Below are 26,634 nucleotides of genomic sequence, written 5' to 3' on the forward strand. Positions count from 1 at the left end.
GGGGTAGGCACTGCCTCAGTCCTGGGTGTGCTGCTTGCACCCGGGTGGGAAGGTGCTCCAAACCTGGGGTGCTCCACCCGAGACTGGGGCCCTCAGACTCGTCCTGGCTGGGGGAGACCCAGGACAGTGGGAGACTGGGTTGTAGGACAGCAGGTGGGAACGGGCACAGCTGCTGCCCTGTAGGCCAGTGCGAGCTTCCTTCTGCCCACCTGGGCTCGCTCTGGACCTAAGCAGGACTTTCGTGTCCAAGGCTCACTGCTTCCCGTTCTGCTCTTTGCCAGTAGGTCCTTCTTCACAATCTTCGTCCCTGTCTGCCATCCTGCCCCTGCCATCTCTTTCTTTCTGTGCCTTCCTTCCTCGTTTTCCTCAGTTCCTCTGCCTCCTTGTCTTGCCCCGGGGTCTTCACATCGCCACTGTTGGCCCTGTCCAGCTGCCCCCTTTCCTGTCAGCGCTCCTCGTCCCGTCCCCATCCTGTCCCTTCTTTTCTCCCTCCACGCTTTCCTTCCTCTCTGCTCTTCCCTCCAAGCTCGGGGCCGGGACTGGGGAGCCCAGTGTTTGCCTCATCATTCTGCTATGGCTTCTGGATACAGCACATCTGGATTCCGGGGCCCAGATGTGTGGTTGCCACAGCGACCTCAGTCCCTCTGGTAAATACAGGCGCCCACCCGCTCCAGAGCAGAGAGCAAAACAATTGTGTGACTCTCTTTTGTCACGAGATAGCAATGTCCTCCCTCCTCCCGCCTCTCCACACCCGCGTCTCCAGGCAGGGAGAAGGCTCCAGACCCTTGATCCCTGGCTTTGTACTTCTCCCAACCTCTGGAGCTCTTCTCTTCCCGAGTTGTCTGTCCTCGCCCCGTACCGCTCAGCTCTCCACCATGCATGGTGACCACCCCCATCCCAGGCAGTTTCTTCTCACTGAGTCTGCATAGTAAGAGGGCAAAAGAAGACCTTTCAAAAGTCCAAGTTCTTCACCATTCCTCCTCAAAACCTTGAAGAAGCCATTTGATTGGGCTGGAGAGATGGCTCAGAGGTTAAGAGCATTGCCTGCTCTTCCAAAGGTCCTGAGTTCAATTCCCAGCAACCACATGGTGGCTCACAACCATCTGTAATGGGGTCTGGTGCCCTCTTCTGGTCTGCAGGCATACACACAGACAGAATATTGTATGCATAATAAATAAAACAAAAAAGAAAGAAAAGCCGGGCGGTGGTGGCGCATGCCTTTAATCTCAGCACTCAGGAGGCAGAGGCAGGTGAATCTCTGAGTTCGAGGCCAGCCTGGTCTACAAGAGCTAGTTCCAGGACAGGCTCTAGAAACTACAGGAAAACCCTGTCTCGAAAAAACCAAAAAAAAAAAAAAAAAAAAAAAAACCAAAAAACAACCAAAAAAAAAAAAAAAAACCATTTGATTCGTTGCCATCGTCAGTCTCTCTGCTCCCCAGAGCTGCTGGGGTGAGGGAGAGGGTGGGCTCTGGAAAAGGGTGCTGACTCCATTCCTAGCAAAGCTGAGCAGCACCCACGAGCCCTCTTAAGCCATGAAGGATGCAGGGAAGCCCGCCCTGTGCTCAGCTGCTGTGTACAGAAGCCAGGTTGTGTTTCCTGCCCTTGCCTCTCTGGGACACTTCCTCGGGTCACCTCTGGCCTCTCTTCAGGCTCTGCCCTCAGTCGCCCTTGTCTTGTTCTCTCTCCTCTTCTCTGACTTTGGACTTTGAGGGTCATTTGAGGACATGGGGCTCAGAGCCAAAGACCCCTGGACTCAGGATCCTGGGAACAGCTAACACACGCTTGTTCTAGACAGCACCATGACCTTGTGGGCCCCGCAGGACACCTTATTGGAGCCATTCCCACTCTGGCTCTTGGCTTCCCTGGCTCTCTCCCCGAGTCCCCGGGGTTCAGAGTTGACCTTCACTCCTAACTGTGAAACAACAGACTTCCCAGGAGCCTGAGATCCAGGAGGAAGTGGTTCTAAACAACCATGATTTCAAACCTGCAGCTGTATCTGCCTCCAGTTCCTTCCCCAGATACCCTGGAAGCTCATAAACTGGAGCCCTGCCTTCCTGTGCCAAGACACCAGCATCCAGCCCCCAAGCCATCATCTCCTGGCTGCTGGCCACCTACATGGTCAACTCTACTTATGGGGACCCTACTCCTAAATAATAGAGGTGTGCAGCAGGAACTAGGGAAGACAGATGGGCCTTTGCTTGTGCTTAACTCCAAAATTCAGTGCTAGTAAGAGCTCACCCGCCACCTGTTCTCTCCATAACACAATTTGAAGACCCCCTCATCTTTTCATCTGCTGCCCCCCCACTTCCCTGGGAGACCTGAGGACTATCACCTACTCTGGGGGACTCTGGCCAAGGCAGAGGAAGGAAGCTAAGGCCAGCTCTATCCCACAGACTGACTTCATCTTCCCATCAAAGCCAGGGGAAAAACAGACACACACCCCGGCACAGGGACACACGGGTCCACCCGTGAGGGAGCTCATGTGTACTGCTGCTCTCGGCCACATGTGGCTGGTGGCAGTGGCTACAGGCACATGCTGTGCCAACCTGCTTCCTCTCAGGCATCCCTGTGACTAGAGGTGTGACCTGTGATGCAGACACCTGTGCCACAGCCTGCATGCGACACCAGATGCATGTGGACCCCTTCAAGTCCCCTCCCCATCACCTGACCTGACTGAGGTGTGTGTGCACCTTAATGATAAAGTTGCAGTGGAGTAGAGACAGCTCTGTCCTCGGTGTAGAACATGGGGAGAGGGGTGGAGAGTTCCTCATATAGTTCTCTGGGGAGAATCTCCATCAGCACCTTGTTGGGGCAGCCTTTGGCTAAACACCACCTGTCTGTTGCCGGCTCTGGCTGCTTGCTTGCCCCTATACCAACCTCTCGACCTTCTACCCTTCCTTCCTAATCTCCACTCGCCCCAACTACTACTTTCCCAAGCTGGATGTCCTGGTGTCCAGCCAAGCCTTTGCCCAGCCAGTGCCCAAGTCTCACTTGCTATTCCTCTAGGAATTTGCTGAGTTGGGGCAGTGAAAACAGGGCAGAGATGCCGAGCTGGAAATCAGAGAGGGCCTGGGCAGAATGGGCAGCACTCGTCCAAGCCAGTGGAGGAAGCAGGAGAGGGGAGGAGGGGTTACAGGAACGAGTGAGGGGTGTAGTCAGGATCCCCAGGAATGATCTTACATTGGAGAGGTTCAAGCTTGAGTGTGTGTGGTTGCCTCTCATCCCCCACCTCTGCTCTCTGCACAGCACAACCAAAGGGGAGTTTGGGGATGAATAAAGGGGTGCTGAGCAACAAATGGGGTGAGATCCAGCTCATAGCAGCAGCTAGGAAGGAGGGGAAGGGGGCTTGGCGATGGGGATGGAGACGGGCCATGAGGAATGGTGGTGGCAGAGGGGAAATGGGCTCAAGGAAGGCGCCAAAGGTGGGGAGAGAATAATGAGAATGCCAGGTAGGATGCCAGGTTTCTCAGAACCTGCGGTGGGGAGGTTAAAAGTGAAGTAGGGAAGGGCATGGGGGAAAATAAGGGACAGAGGGGTTGAGATGAGGGTACAGGGGAGATGACTCTGGTCCTGGACAGGGAGGGGGCTGGTGGGAGGGGCCGGAGGGATAGGAAGACCTGCCCTATCTCCGCTCCCCTCCCTGACCTCATGCTGGCCCTCCCCTTCTCCTCCCCCTGCTCACTGCGGGGCTCCCTGCTTTTCTGTCACCGCTGTGAGATCCACAGTCCTGGTGCTGGCTCTGCTGCAAGGGACAAGGGAAGGGTCCCCCCAAGAGTCCAGGGCTGCTGAGGGCTGTTTACCCTGCCTGAGACACTTCCTTTATTGGGGTCGGGACTGAGCAGGTTCAGAGGTGTAACAGCCACCACAAGCCACCACGCTCCCCAGGTAAGTAACAGAGCTCTGGGAAGACCAGATGAGTGGTGAGCAGTGAAGGTTTCCCTCTGAGCTGCTCCACAGTCGCAAGAGTTGCAGGAATGCCTGCCAGGACAGGGGCTTTCTGCTCAGCTCAGAGAAAATGCAGACAGACTCTGAAGGGGTGTTCAGGAGGCTAAGGCAGAATGCGGTGTGTGTTACACACACCAAGGTTTGGAGGGGATGCCGGTACCTGAGAGGGCCTGGGAACTGTGGGACTCCCGGAGTCAGGAGGGTACAGTTGATCAGGAGGCAGGGGCAGCAAGGAGGACCAGGCTGGGCTGAGCTGTCCAGCTGTGCACTGGGAGGAAAGCAAGCACTGTAGGTTTTGAATGCTGGAGCTGGAGTTGCTGAGCCTGGTGTCGGGATGGGGCAGAGGAAGCTGTGCAGAATGGGGATTCTTCAAGTAGAGTAACGGGCTGAGAACAAGGTCTGGGGAGGTGCAGGGCTTTCGGAAGTGCTGAAATGGGACAGAGAGGACTCGTGGGCATGGGAAGGGCTCAGAGCTTGCAGAGACGATCCTGTAACTTGTTCTTGGCGAGTTCTCTGCACCCATGACTCACGGTTCAGCGAGCTTGCAGAGACTGAGTGATGTCCCCACAGGGCACAGAGCTGTGTCTTCATTCGGTTCCCCCTTCCAGGATCCCTGCTTCTGTGTGCCTGAGTCTTCCCACCCACTCCCCAATACACGTGACAGGCCTCGGGTGGGGCGGGCGGGGCCTCTTATCTCGCCTGGAAAGAATTTAATGGCTTAGAAACAACTGGAAGTGGAACTGAGGGGAACTACTGGGAAGCAACTAGGAAACAGCAGCTGTTGCGGCCCCGCCCCTGCTTCCCGGATCTCAGCCCCTCCTGCTGTCCCTGGCTACCTCCAACCCCAGGAGACCCAGCACCTCCATTAGTCACACTTTCTTCCGCTCAAGCCCTGGCCATTGGTGCAAGAACCAGAACCCATCTTCCTGTCTCCCACTTTCCCCCTGATCTTTCCCACTGGGGGTCTGGAAATCCTTTCTCTTAATTTTTCTATTCCCATGACCCATCTGCTTCCTCCCAAAACAAGAGGTACCTGGATCCCCAGCTCCTGATTACTGGCATCCTCTTTTCAACCTGTCTCAGCCCAGAATCTGAGACTCCCCGTTTTCTCATGTCCAGAGTCCTGCTTTCACCTCTCCCTGCTGGACTTCGCTGGGAGTGGGGCTGGCAGGGGGAGCTGAGTGTGACATTGGAGTGGAACCAGACCCCATCGCTGGAACAGCCCTCACGGAAGTCTGTCTCTTTCCCACCCAGGAGGACCAATGGTCCCCAGAGAATAAAGTGTCAAAGTTGGCCACACACTGAATACCAAGGGTACTGAGTCACAGTTTGGGAAGACGCCCCCACCCTGCCAGTCCTCCAAGTATAGTAGGATGCAGAGAGGGTGCGGCCGGCCCCCCAACATATTTCAGAGAGTCAGAGAGGGAGACACAAGAAACACCCAATTCTCTGCTTGCCCAGTGCCAAGAGAAGGGTCAGAATTTTCCAAGCGTTGGGAGGGGAAACAGGAGGGACATGTCACATGGTGACAGGAGAGGGAGGGGAGGGTCTAGGAAAGGGACCGTGGGGCATGGTCTCTGAGGGTCACACCTGTCTTCTAGACCAACCTAGCAGTCTTTCTGGAGAAGCCAACGGGGTTTCTGTACGTTTTCCTGCTGCAGAGACCCTCTCCCCCCTTCACCTATGTGAGTGTGAAGTAGGATCTGGTTGCATGAGGAGACTGGTCAACTAGAGGGCCCAGGGGTGCGAGGAAGTGAGTGGGAAGTACATACCCTCTGCCCACTACTTGGAGAGCAGCCCCTTGTGCTGTTCCCACTACAGCTCAGTTCTCCGACTCAGCTGCCCTCTCCGCCAGTGTAATCCACTTACTTAGGCATCCCCCAGGGACCAGGTATGCAGCAACCATGAGGAGGGGCTCACACATCGGAAAAAATGCTGCCTTATTTGTGTTGATATGTGGGTTCATGTACAGGTGCACACGTATCTGTGTCTTCAGACAAATGCAGGGGTTGTATTTGCCTATGCCGCATGTGTGTGTGTGTGTGTGTGTGTGTGTGCGTGCGCGCGCGCACACACGTGCACCCCAAGGTTGGCACAGGGGTGATTTTCTGTCTCGGCACAGAGTGACAGGTAGGCAGGCCAGAGCCCCCTCCCACCAAGGGCTTTGCTGTCAAGGAAGGGCAGCCCTGCCTCATGGCCTCCTGCCAGGAGCAGGCACTTCCCATGGAAAAAGCCTCTCCCTGGCTCTCCTGTCTCTTTATTTTATTTTACTCTTTGAGATGGGGTCTTACAGAACCTAGGCTATTCTTAAATTTTCTGTGTAGCTGTGGCTGGCCCTGGCCTGTTGGTCCTTCTGCCTCGACCTCCCAAGTGCTGAGATTTCAGACATGTGCCGCCACACCTGGTTTATGTGATTTTGGGGATCAACCTTAGAGCTGTGCTAAGTGGGCACCCCACCAACTGAGCGGCCCCTTTCTGTCTCTCAACACCAATCAGGGAGCGTTGCCTCTGGTGGCCTTGAAGCTAGGAAATGTGTCTGTTGGGAGAGAGGCGTTACAACCCTTCCTTCCTGGCTGGTCAACATTCCCAGTTCTCAGGCGGCCCTGCTCTCCCGGCCTCTCTGTTCTAGAAGCTGGGTACCTGCCAACATCGCTCAACTTTCTCGGCAGTTTGAACCCACCGTGCCTTATCCTGCTCCCTGCTCACGAAGCCCTCTCTCCTGCCTCATCTTTCTTCTCAAATTGTCTCTCCAGTTGTAGGGAGCCCCACAAGCACATTTAGATAAATACCCAGATGAAGAAACAAGGAACCCCTGAGTCCATACCCTACCCCCTCAGTTTGGGTTTTTCCATTTCCACAAGAAGTGCTCAGAGGCGGAACATTTGCCTAGAAATGCAAAACTCCGGGTTTGATCCTAGCACAATAAAAACTAATAAAAATGTAGATGGATAAGTAAACAAACATCTTCAAGGGCCAGCAAGATGCTCAGCAGGAAAGGCTCTTGCTGCCAGACCCGAGGATGTGAGTTCAGTTCCTGGAGCCCTCGTGGTGAATGGAGAAGGGACTCCCAGAAATTCTCCTTCCAGGGCCTCCAGTGTGACTGTGACGTGTCAGGCCCACACGCGAAATGGACAGTTGTAATAAAATGTGAAAAATAAGACTTTCTCCTACCCACTTCTGTCTGCAGCTCACAGAGATCCACCGGCCTCCGCCTCCCAAGTGCTGGGGTCTCAGGTGTGGACTACCACGCCCTCTCAGGCTTCCTTAGAGATTCCCAGCACCTTTCTTCTCTGGCCTTGTTTGAGGAGGAGCCATCCATAGGATCCCACTTTGTTTTGGTTTTTCTTTGTTTTTGTTTTTTTTGTGTGTTTTTTTTAATTTTTTGAGACAGGGTTTCTCTGTGTAACAGTTCTAGCTGTCCAGGAAGCAGCTCTCGTAGACCAGGCTGGCCTTTAAGTCCTCATGAATTTTTATTTCACAGTGTGAATAAGTCACAGTTAATTCAACAAGAGCTGATAGACGCTTTGGTGGTTCTGCCTCAGGTTGTATTTGGTGGTTCCCCTCGGGGCTGTGGTGTCAGGTTCTGCCATGTTGTTGTGTTCCTAGGAGTCGCTGTGGGTTCAGCAGCTCTGCATATGTTCAGTTTTATTGCATAGTATATGTTCTGCCTGTTTTCCAAAATGCTTGTGCCATCCGGTCCTTCTTGCATCCTCCCCGCCTGGTTGGCGACTCTTCCGGCATAGCTACTGTTCCTACTGGACTTCCAGGCCCAGACACTGTCCGTGGTCCTAGCCCTGACCTTGGTCCTGTTCTTCACTCCAGCCTTAGAGCTAGTCCTGGCTTACACTGAATTTTACTTTCATTATTAAAGTCAATAAATGTTTACCGAGCACATTGGCTGTGCTGAATGCAAGGACAGAGCAGCCAGTAAAACAAAGAGAGAAATGGTAGCACCTTCTGTCACCTCGATGTATAACGAGGATATTGAGAGTCCTTTTTATACAAGCTCACAAACCATCATAAACAGTACAAGCAAGAACTGCATGGATATCATGATGAGGCCTCAGACTCTCTGGGTGCCGTGGGGTGGAGACCTGAAGCCTGGAGGAGCAAGCATACTCCACAGAGGGGTGACTGTGGATACAGAGGTTTAGTGAGGAGCAGGGAGACTAAAGTACGTAATGAAGAACGGTGGGGGTGTATGGTGAGGTGACTCAGTGGGTAAAGGTGCCTGCTGCCAAGCCTGATTACCTGAGTTCAATCCCCGGCTCCCCACGGTGGGAGGAGCCATGGGTGGAATATTGGACATCACAGAGTGCTTCAAAATGGAAGACATGGCTAACTTATCATTAATTTTTGTTGTTGTTGTTTTTCAAGACAGAGTTTCTTTGTAGTTTTGGAACCTGTCCTGGAACTAGCTCTTGTAGATCAGGCTAGCCTCGAACTCACAGAGATCCGCCTGTCTTTGCCTCCTGAGTGCTGGGATTAAAGGTGTGCATCCCCTGCCCCCGGCTTTATCATTGATTTTGAGAGATGTTGAAGAAGATGAAGACAGACATCCCTTAGATTTGGTGGGAGATCACAGGGGGCGTTGGTTAGAGATCTTGACTATGGTGGGGAAGCCAGTTGGAGTGGAAACGGTTGGAAAATGTAGTCAAATGTGGTGGCTGGAGGCCTGTGATGTCGGGCAAGGATTTGTTTTTAATCACAGACATTGACACACAGGTCCTACGTGTACTGTGTGAGCTGTACATACATCTGCTTAGCCCAGTGCAGATGAAGGTACAGGACGTCCCAGGAATTGCCCGTGTCTCCTCCAGTCTGCAGTAGCCCCAAGTGTAATCACGTCCTGTCTCTGCCTGTTCATAGGCCTCCCATAAATAATATCGCTTAGGACATTGTCTTTCTGCGTCTTCTTGGCACATGCATGAAATTCATTCATGTCATGTGTAGCAAAACAGAGGAAGGTTTTCTTGTTGCGTAATATTCTGTTCTGTCTCTCCCATCATTTATCCAGTCGAGTAACACTCAGTGGTTAGGAACAATGGTTGCTGTTTTTTCTCTTGTTATTTGTTTTTTTAAGACAGGGTTTCCCTCTGTTGCTCTGTAGACCAGGCTGGAGCCTGTACTAGAATTTGCTCTGTAGACCAGGTTGAACTCAAACTCACAGAGACCCACCTGTCTATGCCTCCCGAGTGCTGGGATTAAAGGCCTGAACCACCACCACCTGGGTACAATGACTGCTCTTGCAGAGGACCCAGGTTTATTTGTTTATAGTTAAAATTTTAGATTTAGTTTTCAGTTGTGTTTGTGTGTGTGTGTGTGTGTGTGTGTGTGTGGTGTGCACATGAATGCAGTTGCCCAGAGTTCAGAAGAGAGCATCTGACCCCTTAGAGCTGAAATTACAGGCGGTGTGAGCTGCCCAACATAGATGCTGGGAACTTAATTCAGATTCTCTGTAAGAGTAGCACACACTCTTAAAAAATGGTATACACATGTGTATGTTTGTGTGTGCGCATACACATGTGGAGGCCAGAGTTCCATTGCCCCTGTCTCCTCAGCGCTGCGCTTCCAGGCACGCGCCGTAGCACCTGTTCTCTCTCGCTCTCTCTCGCTCTCTCTCGCTCTCTCGCTCCCTCACTTGCTCTCGCCTTCATGTTTGCCCCACATGCTTCTCCCAGTCTGCGAGTTGTCTTATTTTCTTACTGATGTCATTTGATGACCAGATGTTTTCAATTCTTGAGTGAGACACATAACTCCGTGGTAGAGCCTCTGCCCAGCATGTTCCATTCCCAGCATGGAGGAAACAAGTCAGGGAGTGAAGTTATCACTTCCAGCAAGGCCCCACTGTGTTCATTCTTCTGTGGTTAGGTTTTGTGTGCCTCACTTAAGCAATTGTCACTTACTACAATCATAAAGGTCTCTTCCCATGTTTTCTTCTACATTGCTATGGGAACCTTTGCTTTCCCTCTTGTATTTAGGACTGTGATCCATGCCACAGCAGTTTCTATATTTGGATATAAGGTAGAGACCAATTCTTTATGTTTTCCCTGTATGGTTCTTTAACTGATGCAACATTATTTGATTTAGTTATTATTTATCTTCGTGTGTACAAATGTTTTGCCTGCTTGTCTGTGAACCAGTTGTGTGAAGTGCCTGTAGAGGCCAGAAGAGGGCATCAGATCCCCTGGAACTGGAGTTAGAGAGGGTTGTGAGCCGCCATATGGGTGCTGGGAACTGAACCCAGCCCAGGTACCCTGAAAGAGTGATAAGTGCTCTTAAGTCCCCACCCATCTCTCCAGCCCCACCCATCTCTTTCTCTTTTTAATTGTATCTTAGTTATTCATCAATGACCACACACACACACACACACACACACACACACACACGGGTCTTTGCTGGAGTCCTACTCCACCTGTGCGCCCTGGCATTTTTGTAAATTTGATATTTGACAGTTCTGAGGAAGATATTAAATTGGAGATATTTGAGCTCATTAAAAAAATTAAGAGGCAATACTTTTGAGACTTTTTTCCTCCTACTGGGTTGCCTTGTTCAGCCTTGATATGAGTGTTTAGTCATATTGCAACTTGTTATGTTGTGTTCAGCTGATATCCCTAGGAGCCGATGGGGGAGGAATGGATGGGGGCAGAGGGGAGGTGGTGAGGAGGGAACTGGGAGGAGTGGGGGGAGGGGAGCTACCACCGGAATGTAATGTATGAGAGAAGAGTAAAAATATTAAAAGATGGGCAGGGTGTGGTAGCACACACCTTTAATCCCAGCACTCGGGAGACAGGCAGGGGGATCTCTGTGAGTCTGAGGCCAGCCTGGTCTACAGAGCAAGTTCCCGAACAGCCAGGACTGTTACATAGAGAAACGCTGTCTCAAAAAAACAAAATGTAACAAACAAATTAGTAGGCTGGCTGGAGAAATGGCTTAGTGGGTAAAGGTGCTTGCTGCCAAGCCTGAGGAACAAAATGAGATCCTAGGGACTCCTGAAAGTTATTCTTTGACCTCCACAGGCGTTCTGTGGTATGCCCAGCTCCCCATCATAAACAAATAAATAAATGTATTTCTTTTTAAAGGCTACCGGGAAGGATTTAATGGAGAGTGAAGGATTATTATAGCACGAGGGGGAGCCAAGCAGAATAGCACCTGCTGCTCATCCTGGCACAGACAGGAGGAGGAAGTGTTCAGGCCATCCTTGGCTACATAGTGAATCTGAGGCCAACCTGAGCTACAGGAGACCTGCGTTGAAAAAGGAGGAGGGGAAAAAAGGGAGGAAGAGGAAGAGGAAGAAAAAGAAGAGGGAAGCAAGGAGCTGAAGAATCCCCGCACCTGTGCCAGTCTGTCAGTCAGTGGGCACTGGGGAGCTGGCTCCAGGTGCTTGGGGAGGCCTTGGCCTCATCTGCGAGACTCCCTTGGCACAGATGTGTGGGCTGAAGTTTTTATCTGATCAGTTTTCCTGCCAAGTACATGCAGCCAAGCCAGGACAGGTGAGGTCTCTGTTCTCATGGACCTCCCTTTTAGTGGTGGGAGACAGGTTAAAAACAAAACACAAAACCCACACAGATGTCTAGGCCACACTAAATGCTACCGTGAGGAGTGTGAGTAGGTCATTGTGATGGGGGGGGACAAGCTGCTCTGCCTAACATAAGGATGGCCGGAGTTATGCCCGTTAAAGGCACAACTGTAAGACGCCAGCTTGTGGGGCCAAGGAAAGAGCATTCTAGACAGAAGAACATACAGAAGACCCGAGGCCGACATGTGGAACAAACAGAAACCAGTTAAGTAGGGAAGACAGGATGACCAAATGATTTACAAAGGGACATACCAGATCTGCCCAGGAGGCTACCCTTGAGGCTCAGCTTCTCATCCGCCCGAGCTGAGTCTGTTACTAGTCCGGTTCTGTTGATGCGCTAGTGACTGCCTCCAAGCTGAGTCAATTCTCACACTTGCCCCCTCTCTCTTCAGCTTCCTGGATGATGCCAGCTCGATGCGCCCTAACGTCTGTCCTCGCTCTCCTGGTGTTGCTGGGCAGAGCCGGAGCAGGCCCTTTCTCTCCTCGGTCCAATGTGACCCTCCCGGCCCCACGGCCCCCTCCCCAGCCAGGGGGCCCTTCTTCTCAGCTGTATGAGCACATTGTGGAAGGAGGGGAGAAGCAGGTGGTATTCACCCACCGCATTAACCTGCCCACTTCGGCTGGCTGTGGCTGTCCCCCAGGCACTGAACCCCCGGTGCCTGCTTCTGAGGTGCAGGCCCTGAAGGTCCGGCTGGAGATCCTGGAGGAGCTGGTGAAGGAGCTCAAGGAACATTGCTCAGGAGGGTGCTGTCCCACGGCTGCGCAGGCTGGCACGGGTGAGCCCTGATGGGGGCGGGGGCAAAGAGGAAGGGAGAAGATCAGGACGGGAGAGGTACCTGGGATGACATTAAGGATCTTGGTACAAAGGAGAAAATGTGTTACTTCCTGCCCCTTAGGGGATGCAGTGAAGGTTACAACGTGGAGAGTCGACCCAAACACTCCCAAGAGGGCATATACGCTAAGTAACTAGGAGCTAAAATGGCCTTCTGAAACTATGCTGGCAGTAATAAGAAATGGGTCTCTCTTTTCCTTTATGCACCAGGCCAGACCGACGTGCGCAGCCTCTGCAGCCTCCACGGTGTCTTCGACCTGAGCCGCTGCGCCTGCTCCTGCGAGCCTGGCTGGGGTGGACCCACCTGCTCAGACCCCAGCGAAGTTAAGACGCCCACCTCGTCCCCGCCCTCAGCCTCCAAGGCCTGTCCGGACGACTGCAACGACCAGGGTCGCTGCGTCCGAGGCCGCTGCGTGTGCTTCCGCGGCTACAGCGGCCCCAGTTGTGGCTGGCCCTCTTGCCCCGGAGATTGCCAGGGGCGCGGGCGCTGCGTGCAGGGTGTGTGTGTGTGTCGCGCTGGCTTCTCGGGCCCCGACTGCAGCCAGCGTTCCTGCCCTCGCAACTGCAACCAGAGAGGACGCTGCGAGGAAGGGCGCTGCGTGTGTGACCCCGGCTACTCTGGTGAGGACTGTGGGGTGCGAAGCTGTCCCCGGGACTGCAACCAGAAGGGTCGATGCGAGAACGGACGCTGCGTTTGCAACCCCGGCTACTCTGGTGAGGACTGTGGGGTGCGGAACTGCCCTCGGGGCTGCAGTCAGAGGGGCCGCTGTGAGGACGGCCGCTGCGTGTGCGACCCAGGCTACAGCGGTGAAGACTGCGGCGTGCGGAGCTGCCCATGGGACTGCGGCGAGGGAGGGCGCTGCGTGGACGGCCGCTGCGTGTGCTGGCCCGGGTACTCCGGCAAAGACTGCAGCACGCGGACGTGCCCGCGTGACTGCAATGGCCGTGGCCGCTGCGAGGACGGGGAATGCATCTGTGACGCGGGCTACAGCGGCGACGACTGCGGTGTGCGGAGCTGCCCCGGGGACTGCAACCAAAGGGGCCACTGCGAGGACGGCCGCTGCGTGTGCTGGCCCGGGTATACAGGGGCGGACTGCAGCGCGCGCGCCTGCCCGAGGGACTGCAGGGGCCGAGGGCGCTGCGAGGATGGCGTGTGCGTGTGCCACGCGGGCTACAGCGGCGAGGACTGCGGGGTGCGCAGTTGCCCCGGGGACTGTCGCGGCCGGGGGAGCTGCGAGAACGGCCGCTGCGTGTGCTGGCCCGGGTACACAGGCCGGGACTGCGGCACGCGCGCCTGCCCTGGTGACTGTCGCGGGCGCGGGCGCTGCGTGGATGGCCGCTGCGTGTGTAATGTGGGCTTCGCTGGTGAGGACTGCGGGAGCCGTCGGTGCCCTGGGGACTGCCGCGGACATGGCCACTGCGAGGACGGTGTGTGCGTGTGCAACGCAGGCTACTCTGGTGACGACTGCAGCACGCGCAGCTGTCCCGGCGGCTGCAGGGGCCGCGGCCGGTGCCTGGACGGGCTCTGTTTGTGCGATGATGGCTACACGGGCGAGGACTGTGGCGTGAGACGGTGCCCGCGCGACTGCAGCCAGCAGGGCGTGTGCCAGGATGGCTTGTGCGTGTGCCACCCGGGCTACGCGGGCGAAGACTGTAGCATCCGTACCTGCCCGGCCGACTGCCACCGGCGCGGCCGCTGTGAGAATGGGCGCTGTGTGTGCGACCCGGGCTACACAGGCCCGGCCTGCGCCACTCGCACCTGCCCAGCTGATTGTCGTGGCCGTGGGCGCTGTGTGCAGGGAGTGTGCCTGTGCTACGCCGGCTACAGTGGTGAGGACTGTGGGCAAGAGGAGCCTCCCGCCAGCGCCTGCCCCGGAGGCTGTGGCCCACGGGAACTGTGCCGTGCAGGCCAATGTGTGTGTGTCGAGGGCTTCCGAGGCCCAGACTGTGCCATCCAGACATGCCCAGGTGACTGTCGCGGCAGGGGAGAGTGTCTCCAGGGCAGATGCGTCTGTCAAGAAGGCTATGCTGGGGACGACTGTGGGGAAGGTGAGCCAGGTGCCTTCTCCCATACAGTGGGGCGGGTACAGGGATACTGGCAGCAGAAGCCTGAGACTTAGGGGCCTAGAGGAAGAATGGAAGGACTTGTTCCTTGTACAGAGTGGGGTGGGGCGGGGTCAGCCAGAAGGACCCCGTTCACCTGGGCAGTGGAATCATAAGCACATGCCAGTGGGAAGTCTGACCTTTAGCTGTCTGGGCAGAGGGTTGTCTTTAAGAAGTTTTTTATGTCCAGAACATGGGGGAAATTGAGGGACACTTAGGCCCTTTTGGGGCCTTTTCCAGTGTTCCCCATCCTGAGTTTGGGCAGTGGGAACATAAGATGTGCCTCTCTGTGGGTTCAAGTGACTGGAGAGCCATGGCTGTGTCCCAGGCTAAGCAATTTTCCCTATTCCATTCTGGGCAGAGGTGCCAGCCATCCAGAACATGAGGATGCATCTCCTGGAGGAGACGACGGTCCGGACAGAGTGGACCCGGGCTCCTGGTCCTGTGGATGCCTATGAAATCCAGTTTATCCCCACGGTGAGGGGAAGCAAGGGGGAGGCTGGCTGGGCAGCAGAAGAGGGAGGGGGAGGGCTCACATGGATGCAAGAGGTCACACTCATGAGACCACAGGTGGCTGGTGTCCGAGTCTGCTCTAAATGCCTTCTTACCCTGCCCCAGTCTGGCACCAATCGATGCCTCAACATTGGCCCAGGGCAACTAGGATGCTGATGGTGAGCTCCCTACTCCCGGCTGCTCAGTGCACAGTGGTCCTTACTGTTAGTCTTTGTTGCTGATTCCAAGTCGGCCCCATTCTGCACACACCCATTTGCCCTTGGCTGGGCACCAGCATCTGGGGTACATGTGGTCTTCTTGAGTCCTGTGCCCAGTTGTCACCTCATTCGGAGGCAACCCGCAGCCTCTTCTGTCCTCCCTCATGCTGTGTTCTCAGATTCTTCAATTTTCTGTACCTCCTGCCTTCTTGTACATGCTTCCCAATGGGGAGACACACTGCGGACTCTGGACCCACTGACATTTTCTCAGAGTTGCTACATATTAACCCGGAGCCACACAAACTGTGAGGTGGTTTCTGATGGTGTTTCTTTAAGTATCTTTTTATTGCAACTCTCGCAGAGGCCCAGAGAGAAACCTTCAGACAGGGTACATAAACACCCCAGGTGGGCCCATTACTTTAACCTCAGCACCTGGGAGGCAGAGGCAGGTGGATCTCTGTGAGTTTGAGGTCAACCTGGTCTTCAAAGCTAAGTTTCAAGACAGTCAAGGCTTCACAAAGAGATTTACCTAGAAAATAAAACAAAAACAGGAAGGAAGGGAGGGAGGAAGGAAGGAAAGGAAAAGAGAAAGACATTATAGATAGGCCAAGCAGAAAGGAAGGAAAGACGAGAGCAGCCTTCACTGCCTACCCGTTAGCCTATATATAGGCTTGCCTTAGGCTCTGTTCAATGTTATCTTTATTGGTTTAGGCCAAGCTGTCTGGGCCATGGCAATAATTCTGAGTCCATGAGTTTGTTTTCCCAGCTCCTGTCATCAGAACTTCAAGCATTCTTCCCTGCCTCCAACATGTTCATAAAACATTTGGGAGCATAGTAAGGACAAAGCCCGGGGCCCCTCCTTGGGGACTGCGACTTGGGCTCAGGGTACATGGATACGTACACTTTTCAGCCATCTGGCCTTTCCCACACCATCCCACAGATGCTGGGCAAGGCCACACTTGCGTCCATCAGGCTGGGGGAGGGGGACTCTAGACAAGCTTACTCCCTGGCCCTAAAGCCTCAGAAGGCAATGGGGCAGAGAGGTAGCAAGTGTTGGCTGCCATCCTCACCCCAGAGCAGGTCCCACAAGAAAGTCTCCTGCAGCTGTATCCCCGCTTTGTGGCACAACCAATGTAGCCCCCCTTCTCCTCTCTGACAACCAAGAAAGCCCCCTTCTCTCCAACAACTAAGATAACCCCCCTTGTCCTCCAACAATCAGGAGAGCCCCCTCCCTTCTGACAACCAAGATAGCCCCCTTCTTCTCTCTGAATTTTTTTATATTAAAATAATTTAATCAGGAGACAAGAATTTGGCAAGTAGAGCAGAGGAAAAAACGATAGTTGGCCGCCTAACAGCAAAACCAACCGCGCTAACATTTTACGAAGTGTCTCTCCCACTCCATCTTACGTGCACAGTATTTACATAGCTCTAATCTGGAGGGTGGGACTTTAGGAGGAATTTTCCTATGAACCTTCAGGGTAGGGAGAAATAAAATAAACAGTCAAGATAAGAGAGGGCTTTAGGCAATGTTGTCCCTGCTCCTAACACACACAGCCCATTTTGGGTGTTGTCAAGGGGTGCGGCTTTCACTTAGCCTTTGCTCTCTCTGAGCAGGGTGGTGTAAGCTGGTCTGCACCAGGCCTGGCTCTCAGTCCTTCATCTCTGCTCTGAGCATTGGACCCTTCCAGGTCCTTGTGAGGCTGCAAGTGAAGGAGATCCCTTGAACCGGTCCCTAATCAGACGCGTGGTCCACACTCAGCCTCAGACCTGTTGCTGTATTTGCTTTCCTTGTGGTGACTCTTGGGCCTGAACCTTTTGCCCTGGCCATCAGCTGACGTGGAGCCTATTCTGCAGTTTGCTGACACCCCCTCCATCTTCCTCGCAGCCTGTTCCTGGCAGCTCCCCGCCCCGAAACACTTCTCTCTCAGAACCCGACTGCTATTCCCAGCCAAGCGCATGCTCCCCTCCCCTCCTGTGTATGTGGACGGTCACTGTGGTTAGTGGCTCTCAGAGTGTGTTCAGTGTTTCAGGACCTGGGGGTCAGTGTCACCAGGGAGCTGGCTGAAATGCTGCCCCATGAGTTGCTGCCTCCACCTCAGGTTCTGAGGGAGAGGTGTGGGAGTGTAGAGGTGCCCAGAACTCACCGGGACAAAGGTTCTAGTTCACGCTCATGGCCTCAAGCCTCAGGACTGTCCCCCAGACTGTCCCCTTCCTTCTACAAGAAGGGAGGGAGTGTGACCTGAGGAGCCTGAATGCTAATCAGAGCCCCTGGGTGTCCTCTGCAGCCTGAAACAGCTGTGTCAGGCGCTCACTGGGACAGACCTGGACCTCAGAAGACGTCAGAGTGAAAGCAGAGATGAGAGCTAGGTCCTTTCTGGGGATCATCCAAGCTAGACTTTCCTTGTGGGACCCCTGAGGCTGATACTGAGAATCAAGTTAAGCAGTCACCACGAACAATCAGAGAGGGAGCCAAGTTTTGCCAGGAAGCAGTGCCAGCCACCAACATTTGGCCAGAGAGCCTGCCTCAGAGCTGCAGGATGGGGCTGGGCAGCGTGGGTGAGGCTGGCATGGGGACTTCCAGGGAGGAACCAAGAAATAGGTTGATCCAAAGAAAGAATTCAGGATGGGTTTGCTTTGATGAAAGATCTAGACTTTGGGCGTATACTAGAAAGAGAGACAGAATGGAGGTGGACTATGGGCAGGCAGGTCCTGGGAGGTGTGAGGATGTCACACATGTGGGTGAAGGCCACCCCAAGGCCCCTCAGAGTTGGAACTGTAGGAGCAGGGCAGGATTCTCTCTCTGTACCCAGGGGACCCAGAAAATAGTGACACAGCCCTGGTTCATCCCTCACCCGAAAATCCCCACGTGGCCGCTCATCTGGTTTTTTACTTTGGTATTTACTATGCTTTTCTGGTTTAGGACAGTACCTTTCAAATTTTCCAACCCCATTTGGCTGAATGGAGGTTTTCTCTACCATGGCCAACATAGCAAAGCGGTACAGAGCGTCCTCGGCAGCTGTCCTGGCGAGGCAGCCCCGCACAGTGTAGGGCTGTTAGGATGCTCACAATTGTCTAGCCCCCTCCCCCACCCCAGCAGAGCCTAGGGCTGTTAGGATGCTCACACATGTCCTCCCCCGCCCGCAGAGTGTAGGGCTGTTAGGATGCTCACACATGTCCCCCCCTCCCCCCGCAGAGCGTAGGGCTGTTAGGATGCTCACACATGTCCTCCCTCCCCCCGCAGAGTGTAGGGCTGTTAGGATGCTCACACATGTCCCCCCTCCCCCCGCAGAGCGTAGGGCTGTTAGGATGCTCACACATGTCCAGCTCCCCCCCAGCAGAGCATAGGGCTGTTAGGATGCTCACACGTTTCCCCCACACACAGCAGAGACGCTCTAGGAGCCCACAGGGCCACCCTATGTAATCTCATGACCTTAAACACACACTTAAAGGAGAGGATTTTATCCTTGTGGGTATTTACCACATGTAGAGATTGGGGAGAGAGAGCTGCATTTGGCCTCTAGGTTCTACCCAACCCCAGGACAGGGATGGTGTCTTATTTTTTGAGTCTCCAACACACAGCATGATGGCAGCATTGAGGAAATGTGCTATTAGAACATTGAGCCTTTCTTTAATGGGTGTGTAAAGTTGCGGAAGAGACAAGAAAAATGTCTAAAGGGACACCCCGGTCACGTACAGGCAGCACTACCCCCAGGGCCAGCGAAGCAGATCCGGGAAAGCAGAGGGGGCACAGGGACATCCCCACTCTGCTTTGCCTGTTCTGAAAGAATGTGTGTGGGCAGCTGGGGTCGCCAGGGGAGCCAGAGGGAATCCTGGACCAGGCAGATGAGCAGAGATTGTGCGTGAGAAGGGAGCCAGGGGACACAGAGGCTCAAGCCTCTCGGCTTTCTTATATTTTTAAAGATTTATTGTCAGGCAGTGGTGGCGCACGCTTTTAATCCCAGCACTCGGGAGGCAGAGGCAGGTGGATGTCTGTGAGTTCAAGTCCAGTCTGGTCTACAAAGTGAATTCTAGGACAGCCAGGGATACACAGAGAAGCCTTGTCTTAAAAGCAAAACAAAACAAAAAGGATTTATTTTGTCGATGTGCATATATGTGTATACACATGTGTGTATATGCACATGTATGTGTGCAGGTGCTCAGGGAGGCCAGAATGCTAGAATTATGGGCAGTTGTGAGCCACCTCATGTGGGTGCTGGGAACTCAGCTCTGGTCTTCTGCAAAAGCAGCAAGTGCTTTCAACTGCCAGACTCTTTCTTCTGCCTCAGTTTCCCTTCTTTCTATCTTTATTGTTTAATTTTTGAGACAGAGTTTCTCTGTGTAGCCCTGGCTGTCCTGGAACTCACTCTGAAGTGACCTCAAACTCAGAGATCCACCTGCCTCTGCCTCCCAACTGGGATTAAAGGTGTGAGCCACCAGGCCTTGCTCAGCTTGAGCTTTCTTAAGAACATGATTTTATGTTTACTTATGTGTCTGTGTGTGGGTGTGTGCACATGAATGCAGGGGCCTGAGGAGGTCAGAGGTATTGGATCTTTTGGAGCCAGAGTTACAGATGGTTGTGAGCTGCCCGGCATGGGTGCTGAGAACTGGATTTAGATCCTATGCTGGAATAGTAAGCCACCTCTCCAACCTTTCTGCTCTCCTGGTGCGTACCCTATCAGGACATGGGCTTTCTGAGCCAGGTTTCCTCATTTGTCAAGTAGGATTGATAGAACCCTTTTCGTGGATGGTTAAGTGAACGGATAGACACAAACCACAGAGAAGAGTCACTGGCCGGAGGGAAGCTCTAGGCGTCTTGTGGTTTCCATCCATGCTCCCCAGCTTGAGTGGGACCAAGTCCCACACAGTTTTATGTCTACACCATTTGGGATTGTTAAAAAGAAGAGACCCGGGAGCCAGGAAGAGAGCTCCGCTCTGACGTGTCTGGTACTCTCTTGCAGACTGAGGGGGTGAGTCCACCATTCACAGCTCGGGTGCCCAGCTCTGCCTCAGCCTATGACCAGAGAGGACTGGCCCCTGGTCAGGACTACCAAGTCACCGTCCGCGCTCTACGAGGGACCAGCTGGGGTCCTCCTGCCTCTAAGACCATCACTACCAGTGAGAGCTGGGGCTATGGGGGCAAGACATCTGGATTTGACAGGCAGCTGGGACTCTGCTTGGGCTGGGGGCTGCCCCGGAGCAGAAGCAAGTGGCTTCACTTCTGAGCCATCTTCTGTCTAACCCTGCTAGTGATCGATGGTCCTCAGGACCTCCGAGTGGTAGCCGTGACTCCAACCACACTGGATCTCAGTTGGCTGCGCCCCCAGGCTGAGGTGGACCGATTTGTGGTGTCCTACGTCAGTGCCGGCAACCAAAGGGTGCGCCTGGAAGTTCCCCCTGAGGCAGATAGGACTCAGCTAACCGACCTGATGCCAGGCGTGGAGTACGTGGTGACTGTCACCGCAGAACGAGGCCGTGCAGTCAGCTACCCGGCTTCTATCAGGGCAAACACAGGTACGGCATTCTGGGTGTTAGGGAAGAGCCCAGTTTCCAAGGCTGGGAGCCCTCTCCTTGAGGACCCAGGCTGGAGGGTCACAGACGGCTGTGACAATCCCAGTACACCTATGGTCCTGCTCTGTTCTAAAGGCTCAGGGATGCCTGGAGTCCTATAGGAAGCTTGCAGGTTAGACTGCAGGAGGAACTGACCCTGGGAGGAAAACAGTGTGCAGAAGATGCTGCGAGCCATTCAGGGGAGGGTGGCTTTTATCCTAACCTAGGTACATAGGCAGTGGACAGTTTGATCTTGGGGAGACTAGAGCTAAGCAGGTCACAGGTCAACCCCATCTTGCTGACTTTGGGACTGTGATTGCCTGGGGTTGGGTCTCATAGTGTCGTTTTCCACCAGCCCTCAAGGTCTCTTAACAGGCGGCCAGACAGATCGTTCATTTTCCTGGGACAAGGCAGCGCCCTCGGAGTCGCTCACATTTCCTTCCCCCTTTCTCGTTCTCTCCATCAGATACACGCCCCGCCTGCTGGCTTTTTTTCCTTCTAGGGCACCGACAGTGGCAGGCTTGGAGGGCAAAGGAATGGGTGGGGCTCGGGGACACTTAATTTCTCTTTCTAGGTGGGGCTGGGCCTCAGGGAAGAGGCCTTGTCCCTGGTGGGTTAGCGGGGATCCGGGGATCCGTGGTGGCGAGGAGGAGCGGAGGAGGAGCCTGCGGTGGGGGAAGCTGACACTGACCTGATGTCCCCTCCCCCTTTCTCACTCGGCAGCACCAGGCCACTACAGTTACCCGGAGGTGCACCCCCCAAACCCGCCCCCCAGCCCCCGTCCCCGGCCTCCGCGGCCCTCCCAGCCCTTGCGGCCCTCCCAGCCCTTGCGGCCCACAGAGGGGATCGCGAAGGAGTGGCATCCCCGGCCGAACCTGCCCCAACCTCCCCGACGGCCGTGGGGTAACCTGACGGCTGAATTGGGCCGCTTCCGCGGCACAGTACAGGACCTGGAGCGTCACCTGCGGGCCCACGGCTACCCACTGCGCGCCAACCAGACTTACGCTTCGGTGGCGCGCCACATCCATGAGTTCCTGAAGCGCCACCAGACAGCGGGTGCCCCGGCACCCAAGCCCCGTCACCCCCACCCCACCACTAGTCCCTCCCAAAGCACCAGGAACCGGGAATCGAACCAGGGAGATGTGAACCCAGCGTCCGATGATGCACACCTGGTGACCACAGCGCGTCACCCGAAGCCCGAGGTGCTGGGCAGTGCAGCCGACGGCGCCTTGATCGTGTCCCTCGACGGGCTCCGGGGCCAGTTCGAGCGTGTGGTGTTGCGCTGGCGACCACTGCCACCCGCCAAGGGCCCCAGCGGGGAGCTGACTGTGGATGGCTCAGAACGCACTGTCCGCTTACCCAACCTCAGGCCTGGCACTACTTACCACGTGGAGGTCCATGGGGTGCGGGCAGGGCAGACTTCCAAGTCCTACGCCTTCATCACCACCACAGGTAGTGTGGGCTGGGGCCCTGGACTGCCCACCCCCTGTCCAGCGTCACCTGCCTCCGAGGTTGCCGCCACTTGCCACTTCCTCCCCCCACTGTCTCACCGCTTAGGCCTCCGCCCCCCACCACGCCCTTCCACCTCCTAGCCTACCTGGCCAGGCTGGAGGATACTGCCACAGAAAGCAGCCCTCCGGTGTTCCAAAAGCCCCATCCCAGGGTCCTGGCATTCTCCTGAGGGCTACTAAAGCCTGGTTTGTGGGGTTGCCTGGCTCGCACCTGGGCTCCCAAGCTCTTCGGCAATGCCTGTTCTTGCCGGGCAAATCTGGCATCTCGACGTGGTGACACGATGTTGTGTGCGAAGTTTGTACCTTGCACTTGAGGTTTCTTTTTTCTTTTTATTGAAAACAAACAAACCACCATCCACAATGCTTTTGGGAAGCTTATAGTCTTGTGTGGGGCGGCACTCACAGCTGACCTGCAGCTTGGACACCTCTGAGGCGAGCTGCGGAAGACTTGGGTGTTTGCAGAGATTTGCCCGGCAGTTTTTTCAGTGGGTGGGACTGAAACCGGAGATTCCCACTCTGACTCACTGCGGTGAGGGCGCCTGAAGCCTGTGGTCTGTGGTTATTTCCCACAGTTTGGCTTTGACCCTGCAGGGCTGCAGAAGTGCTTGAGGGTGGCCTTGAAAGCCATCAGGCACGCGTGCGCGTGGCGTGCGTGCGTGGATGGCGGTGGGGGGTGAAACCATGGCTTCCTGAACTGCTTTCCAGGCGTGGCTCCCCTCCAGCTGGTCTCTCCCACAGGACTGATGCCTGACCCAGGGACAGGGGGCTTTGCGGCTGCAGGGTGGGGGTGGACCTCTTCTTCCTCCATAGGGCCCAGATGCCACGGGAACTGGACGTCCACCCTCACACCCTCTCTTTTCCCTTTCTGCCCACCGCCCCTTTTCTTCCTAACACCACCGCCCCTTCCTTTCTTCCAGGCTTCTCACTGCACACTAATGGAAGGCGGACACCACCAGTGTGGGAGGCTCCTGGGCAGGGAGGTTCGGCAGGTTGTGTGTCATTGCCTGCCCTGAGCCAGGCCTGGCCGCTCCAGATAAGCTCCATGGGGGAGTCTGGAGGACTTGGCCAAGTATGGGAAGAAGTATCGATTGTCTCCTGAACCCAGACAGGGCTGGGGAGCAGCTGGGGAGGGGAGGGGAGCCGCCTAGCTCAGAGGCTGAGGGCACACCTGGGTACTAGAGGGTCCCTTCCTACTCTCATACCCGACTCTCCTGTTTTTCTCACCCGCTCTGCCCCTTCCCAGGGTCCTTACCCTCTGGCCTCTTGGAGGCTACCGATGAGCCTCCTCCCTCGGGCCCCTCTCCGACCCAGGGGGCCCAGGCCCCTATCCTGATCATGGAGCGTCACCCGCGGGGAGAGTTGAAGGTGCTGGGCAGAAACAAGGCAGGGCGTCTCCGTGTGGCCTGGACTGCCCAGCCCGACACCTTTGCTCACTTCCAGCTGCGCATGCAGGTGGCCGAGGGGCCCTGGGCGTACGAAGAACTGCTACCAGGAGACGCCCACCAGGCTCTGGTGCCCCCGCCCCCTCCCGGAGCCCCTTACAAGCTGTTCCTCCATGGGATCACCCCTGGGGGCAAGCCCTCTGTTCCCATCACCTACCAAGGCATTATGGGTACATTCTGGACTGTGCTCAGAGCAGTGTCCTGAAACCGGGGGAGGGGCTGGGGCATCTCAAGGCTCTAGAGGGAGGAGAGGATTCCAGGGGCCGGTGAAGGGCAGGTCTAAGGGAGATTAAGAGAAAGCAGAAGGGAGAGAAAGACTTGAGAGTTCACAGGGAAGGCGGCTAGGAGGGGCATCACATTTGGAGGAAAGTCAGAGGTAGGTAGTGACCCATCCAGGAGGCGACGCTGCTCCGTGTACAGCTCACTTCCTGCTCACTTCCTGGTTGCTTCCTCTGCTCTGCCCCGGGGTCATAGAGTTCAAGGTGGATGGAACTGGTCCGGCACTGGCCCTCAGCTGTACCCTCTCTTGGGGACAGCAGCTCCTGCGGTTGAACTGGACAGTTTTTTCCTGGGGATAAAGTCTTCTGTGTGTGTGTCTCTGTGTGTCTGTGTGTGTCTGTGTAGTATTGTGTGTGTTCAGGGGGCTCTACTGTCATCGCAACTTCAGAGATGGAAGGGAAGGACAAGGTCTAGACGCCTGGCCCTCACACCCCCCTTGGTTCTCCCTGTGAGACTAGAGTGGTCTCCCAGTTCAGTTATAGAACAAGCTGACAATTAGGAGAGAGGGGAGCAAGGGAGAGAGCAGCTCAGGGGTTTGGGGAGCCTGAAGGCTGCTCTGAAGCTAGAAACTCCCAGGTAATGCCATGGGGGAAACAAAGCTCTCCTTAAAGCTTTAGGGTACAGAGGTGGGGCCATCAAGAGGGGACTTAGAGAAAATGCATCCTTCTCGGGAGGGTCAGGGAGAGAGGCATCCGGGATAACTTGAGTGAGGCTGAGCAGAGGGTGGGAGACAGGGTGAAGGGGAGCGGTTGGCCCAGCATTGCTTTGTCTTTGTCCCCAAATGCCAGACAGGGCTGAGGAGCAGCCTGGGAAGCCATCGGTCCTACCACGGCTGGGTGAGCTGACGGTGACTGACCTGACTTCTGACTCCCTGCTCCTGCACTGGACTGTCCCTGAGGGGGAGTTCGAGTCCTTTGTGATCCAGTACAAGGACAAAGATGGGCCCCAGGTGATACCTGTGGAGGGACCCCAGCGCTCAGCACCCATTACATCCTTGGAACCGGGGCGCAAGTACAGATTTGTTCTGTATGGGCTCGTTGGCAAGAAGAGGCATGGCCCTTTGGTGGCTGAAGCCAAGATCTGTGAGTGACAGCAGGCACCCCTGCCTTCACTTTGTGCTGAAGCAGTTCACCCCAGAGCTTTAGGGTCCAGGGAGATGGTGTGGGGCCCATAGCAGCCTGTAGCTGTGTTACACCCTGAAGGGAAAGCACTGGGGGCAACAGAGGGGGTTCTCCCGAGAACCCACAGCACTCTTCTGGCTGGAGAGCAGGACATGTGGGGTGCTGAAGGTTTAGTTCTGGGGTTCTGCAGGCTGTGTGGGATGGCTTTGACCTCACTCGGGAGCCCTGAGGGACCCCTGAAGGCCTCTGGATGGGAGTGAAGTGATGGGCTACTTCAGAAATAGCACAGTGTCTGCTCCTGGGGCAGCTGGTGACTGACGGCTGATGCTGGCCCGGAACGGTGGCAGTGGGACTGGGTGTGAGAGGAGAGCCTGAGGCCAGGTCCCCGGTTCTGCCACTTCTGTCCCCTAGGCGACAGCAGGAGGGGGACAATACAAGGCAGGACACTCAGAAAAATACCTTCTGTGTGTCTCTGGAGCCAGTGAGCTCAGGGCATTCTTGAACGACCATAGGTCCTTTCAGCAGCCTTGAGTGGTACCACCGAGGTACAAAGGGTTGCCTGACCGCGATCGGAGGGACCTCAACTGTGACCTGGTAGCTGTGGGGAGCAGGGGATCAGAGGTGGAGAAGCACCAGGACAGTGTCCCAGATGCTGGGAGGAGGGTGCAGCCAGGCAGGGTCCACAGGAATGAGTTAGGGCTCTCCAGTGTCCACAGGACGTAGCAATGGCCAGGTCACCAGGAGCTGCCCAATGGAGGGCGGAGCTGGATTGGAGGTGATGGATGCAGACATTTCCGGAGTCCTCTGGCAACAGATTGCAAAGACAGGGATGGGTTCAGAAAGCGGGTACAGGTGGGGACAGGGGCGTGGCAGACAGCAGCAGGTGGGTGGGTGCTTTCCTACACGGATGCACCCACGGGTATCCTCTCCTGAAGGAGAAGCTAAAAGCTAAGTTGGAAGTATGGAGGCTGCCTAGGGAGAATTTCCCTGGCCACACAGATGTGAAAGGCTGGCTGTGTTCCCCCCTCCCTTCCAGAGCCTCTTCCCCTTGGCTGGGAGTATGCTGCATTAGGCTGTTTAGAAGGTGTTGCTCTGCTCCTTCCTGCAATCCGGTTCAGCCCCTTGACAGAGCTCACAGCTCGCAGCTCCGCAGACCCCGCTGGCTCCCTCCCAGTCATGTGTCTGCACACGGAGCAGCCTGCCCAAGACTGCCTTCCTCCCGTGACTCTCCTGTCTCTACTCCCCCTTCCCAGTGCCTCAGAGTGACCCCGACCCAGGATCTCCACCCCGTCTGGGAGAGTTGTGGGTAACAGACCCCACCCCCGGATTCTCTGCACTCTCTTGGACTGTTCCTGGGGGCCAGTTTGACTCCTTCATGGTCCAGTACAGAGACAAGGAAGGACGGCCCCTTGTGGTGCCAGTGGAGGGGCCTGAGCTGTCAGTGGTGATCTCCCCACTGGATCCCAATCACAAGTACAGATTCACTCTGTTTGGGATTGCCAATAAGAAGCGGTATGGGCCCCTCACTGCTGATGGCACTACCGGTGAGTGGCTGCCACCTAAGC

General features: G+C 55.3%; 2 protein-coding genes across 2 annotated transcripts in view; both read left to right on the forward strand.

Annotated features, from left to right (window-relative positions):
- The window catches only part of LOC119822487 (H-2 class I histocompatibility antigen, L-D alpha chain-like), a 741,986-nt gene that overhangs the window by 198,473 nt on the left and 516,879 nt on the right, over positions 1-26,634 (forward strand). The window lies entirely within an intron of this gene.
- Positions 3,758-26,634, forward strand: part of Tnxb (tenascin XB) — a 59,528-nt gene continuing 36,651 nt past the window's right edge. Inside the window, 9 exon segments of the mRNA XM_038341788.1 lie at positions 3,758-3,885; positions 11,917-12,300; positions 12,567-14,405; positions 14,821-14,936; positions 20,128-20,284; positions 20,417-20,680; positions 23,471-23,839; positions 24,737-25,030; positions 26,323-26,613. Of these exon segments, the coding sequence (XP_038197716.1) occupies positions 11,925-12,300; positions 12,567-14,405; positions 14,821-14,936; positions 20,128-20,284; positions 20,417-20,680; positions 23,471-23,839; positions 24,737-25,030; positions 26,323-26,613 (3,706 nt within the window). The 5' untranslated portion in view covers positions 3,758-3,885; positions 11,917-11,924.

The sequence above is a fragment of the Arvicola amphibius genome, chromosome 9 (genome assembly GCF_903992535.2).
Source record: "Arvicola amphibius chromosome 9, mArvAmp1.2, whole genome shotgun sequence".
In the NCBI taxonomy this organism is placed as follows: Eukaryota; Metazoa; Chordata; class Mammalia; order Rodentia; family Cricetidae; genus Arvicola; species Arvicola amphibius.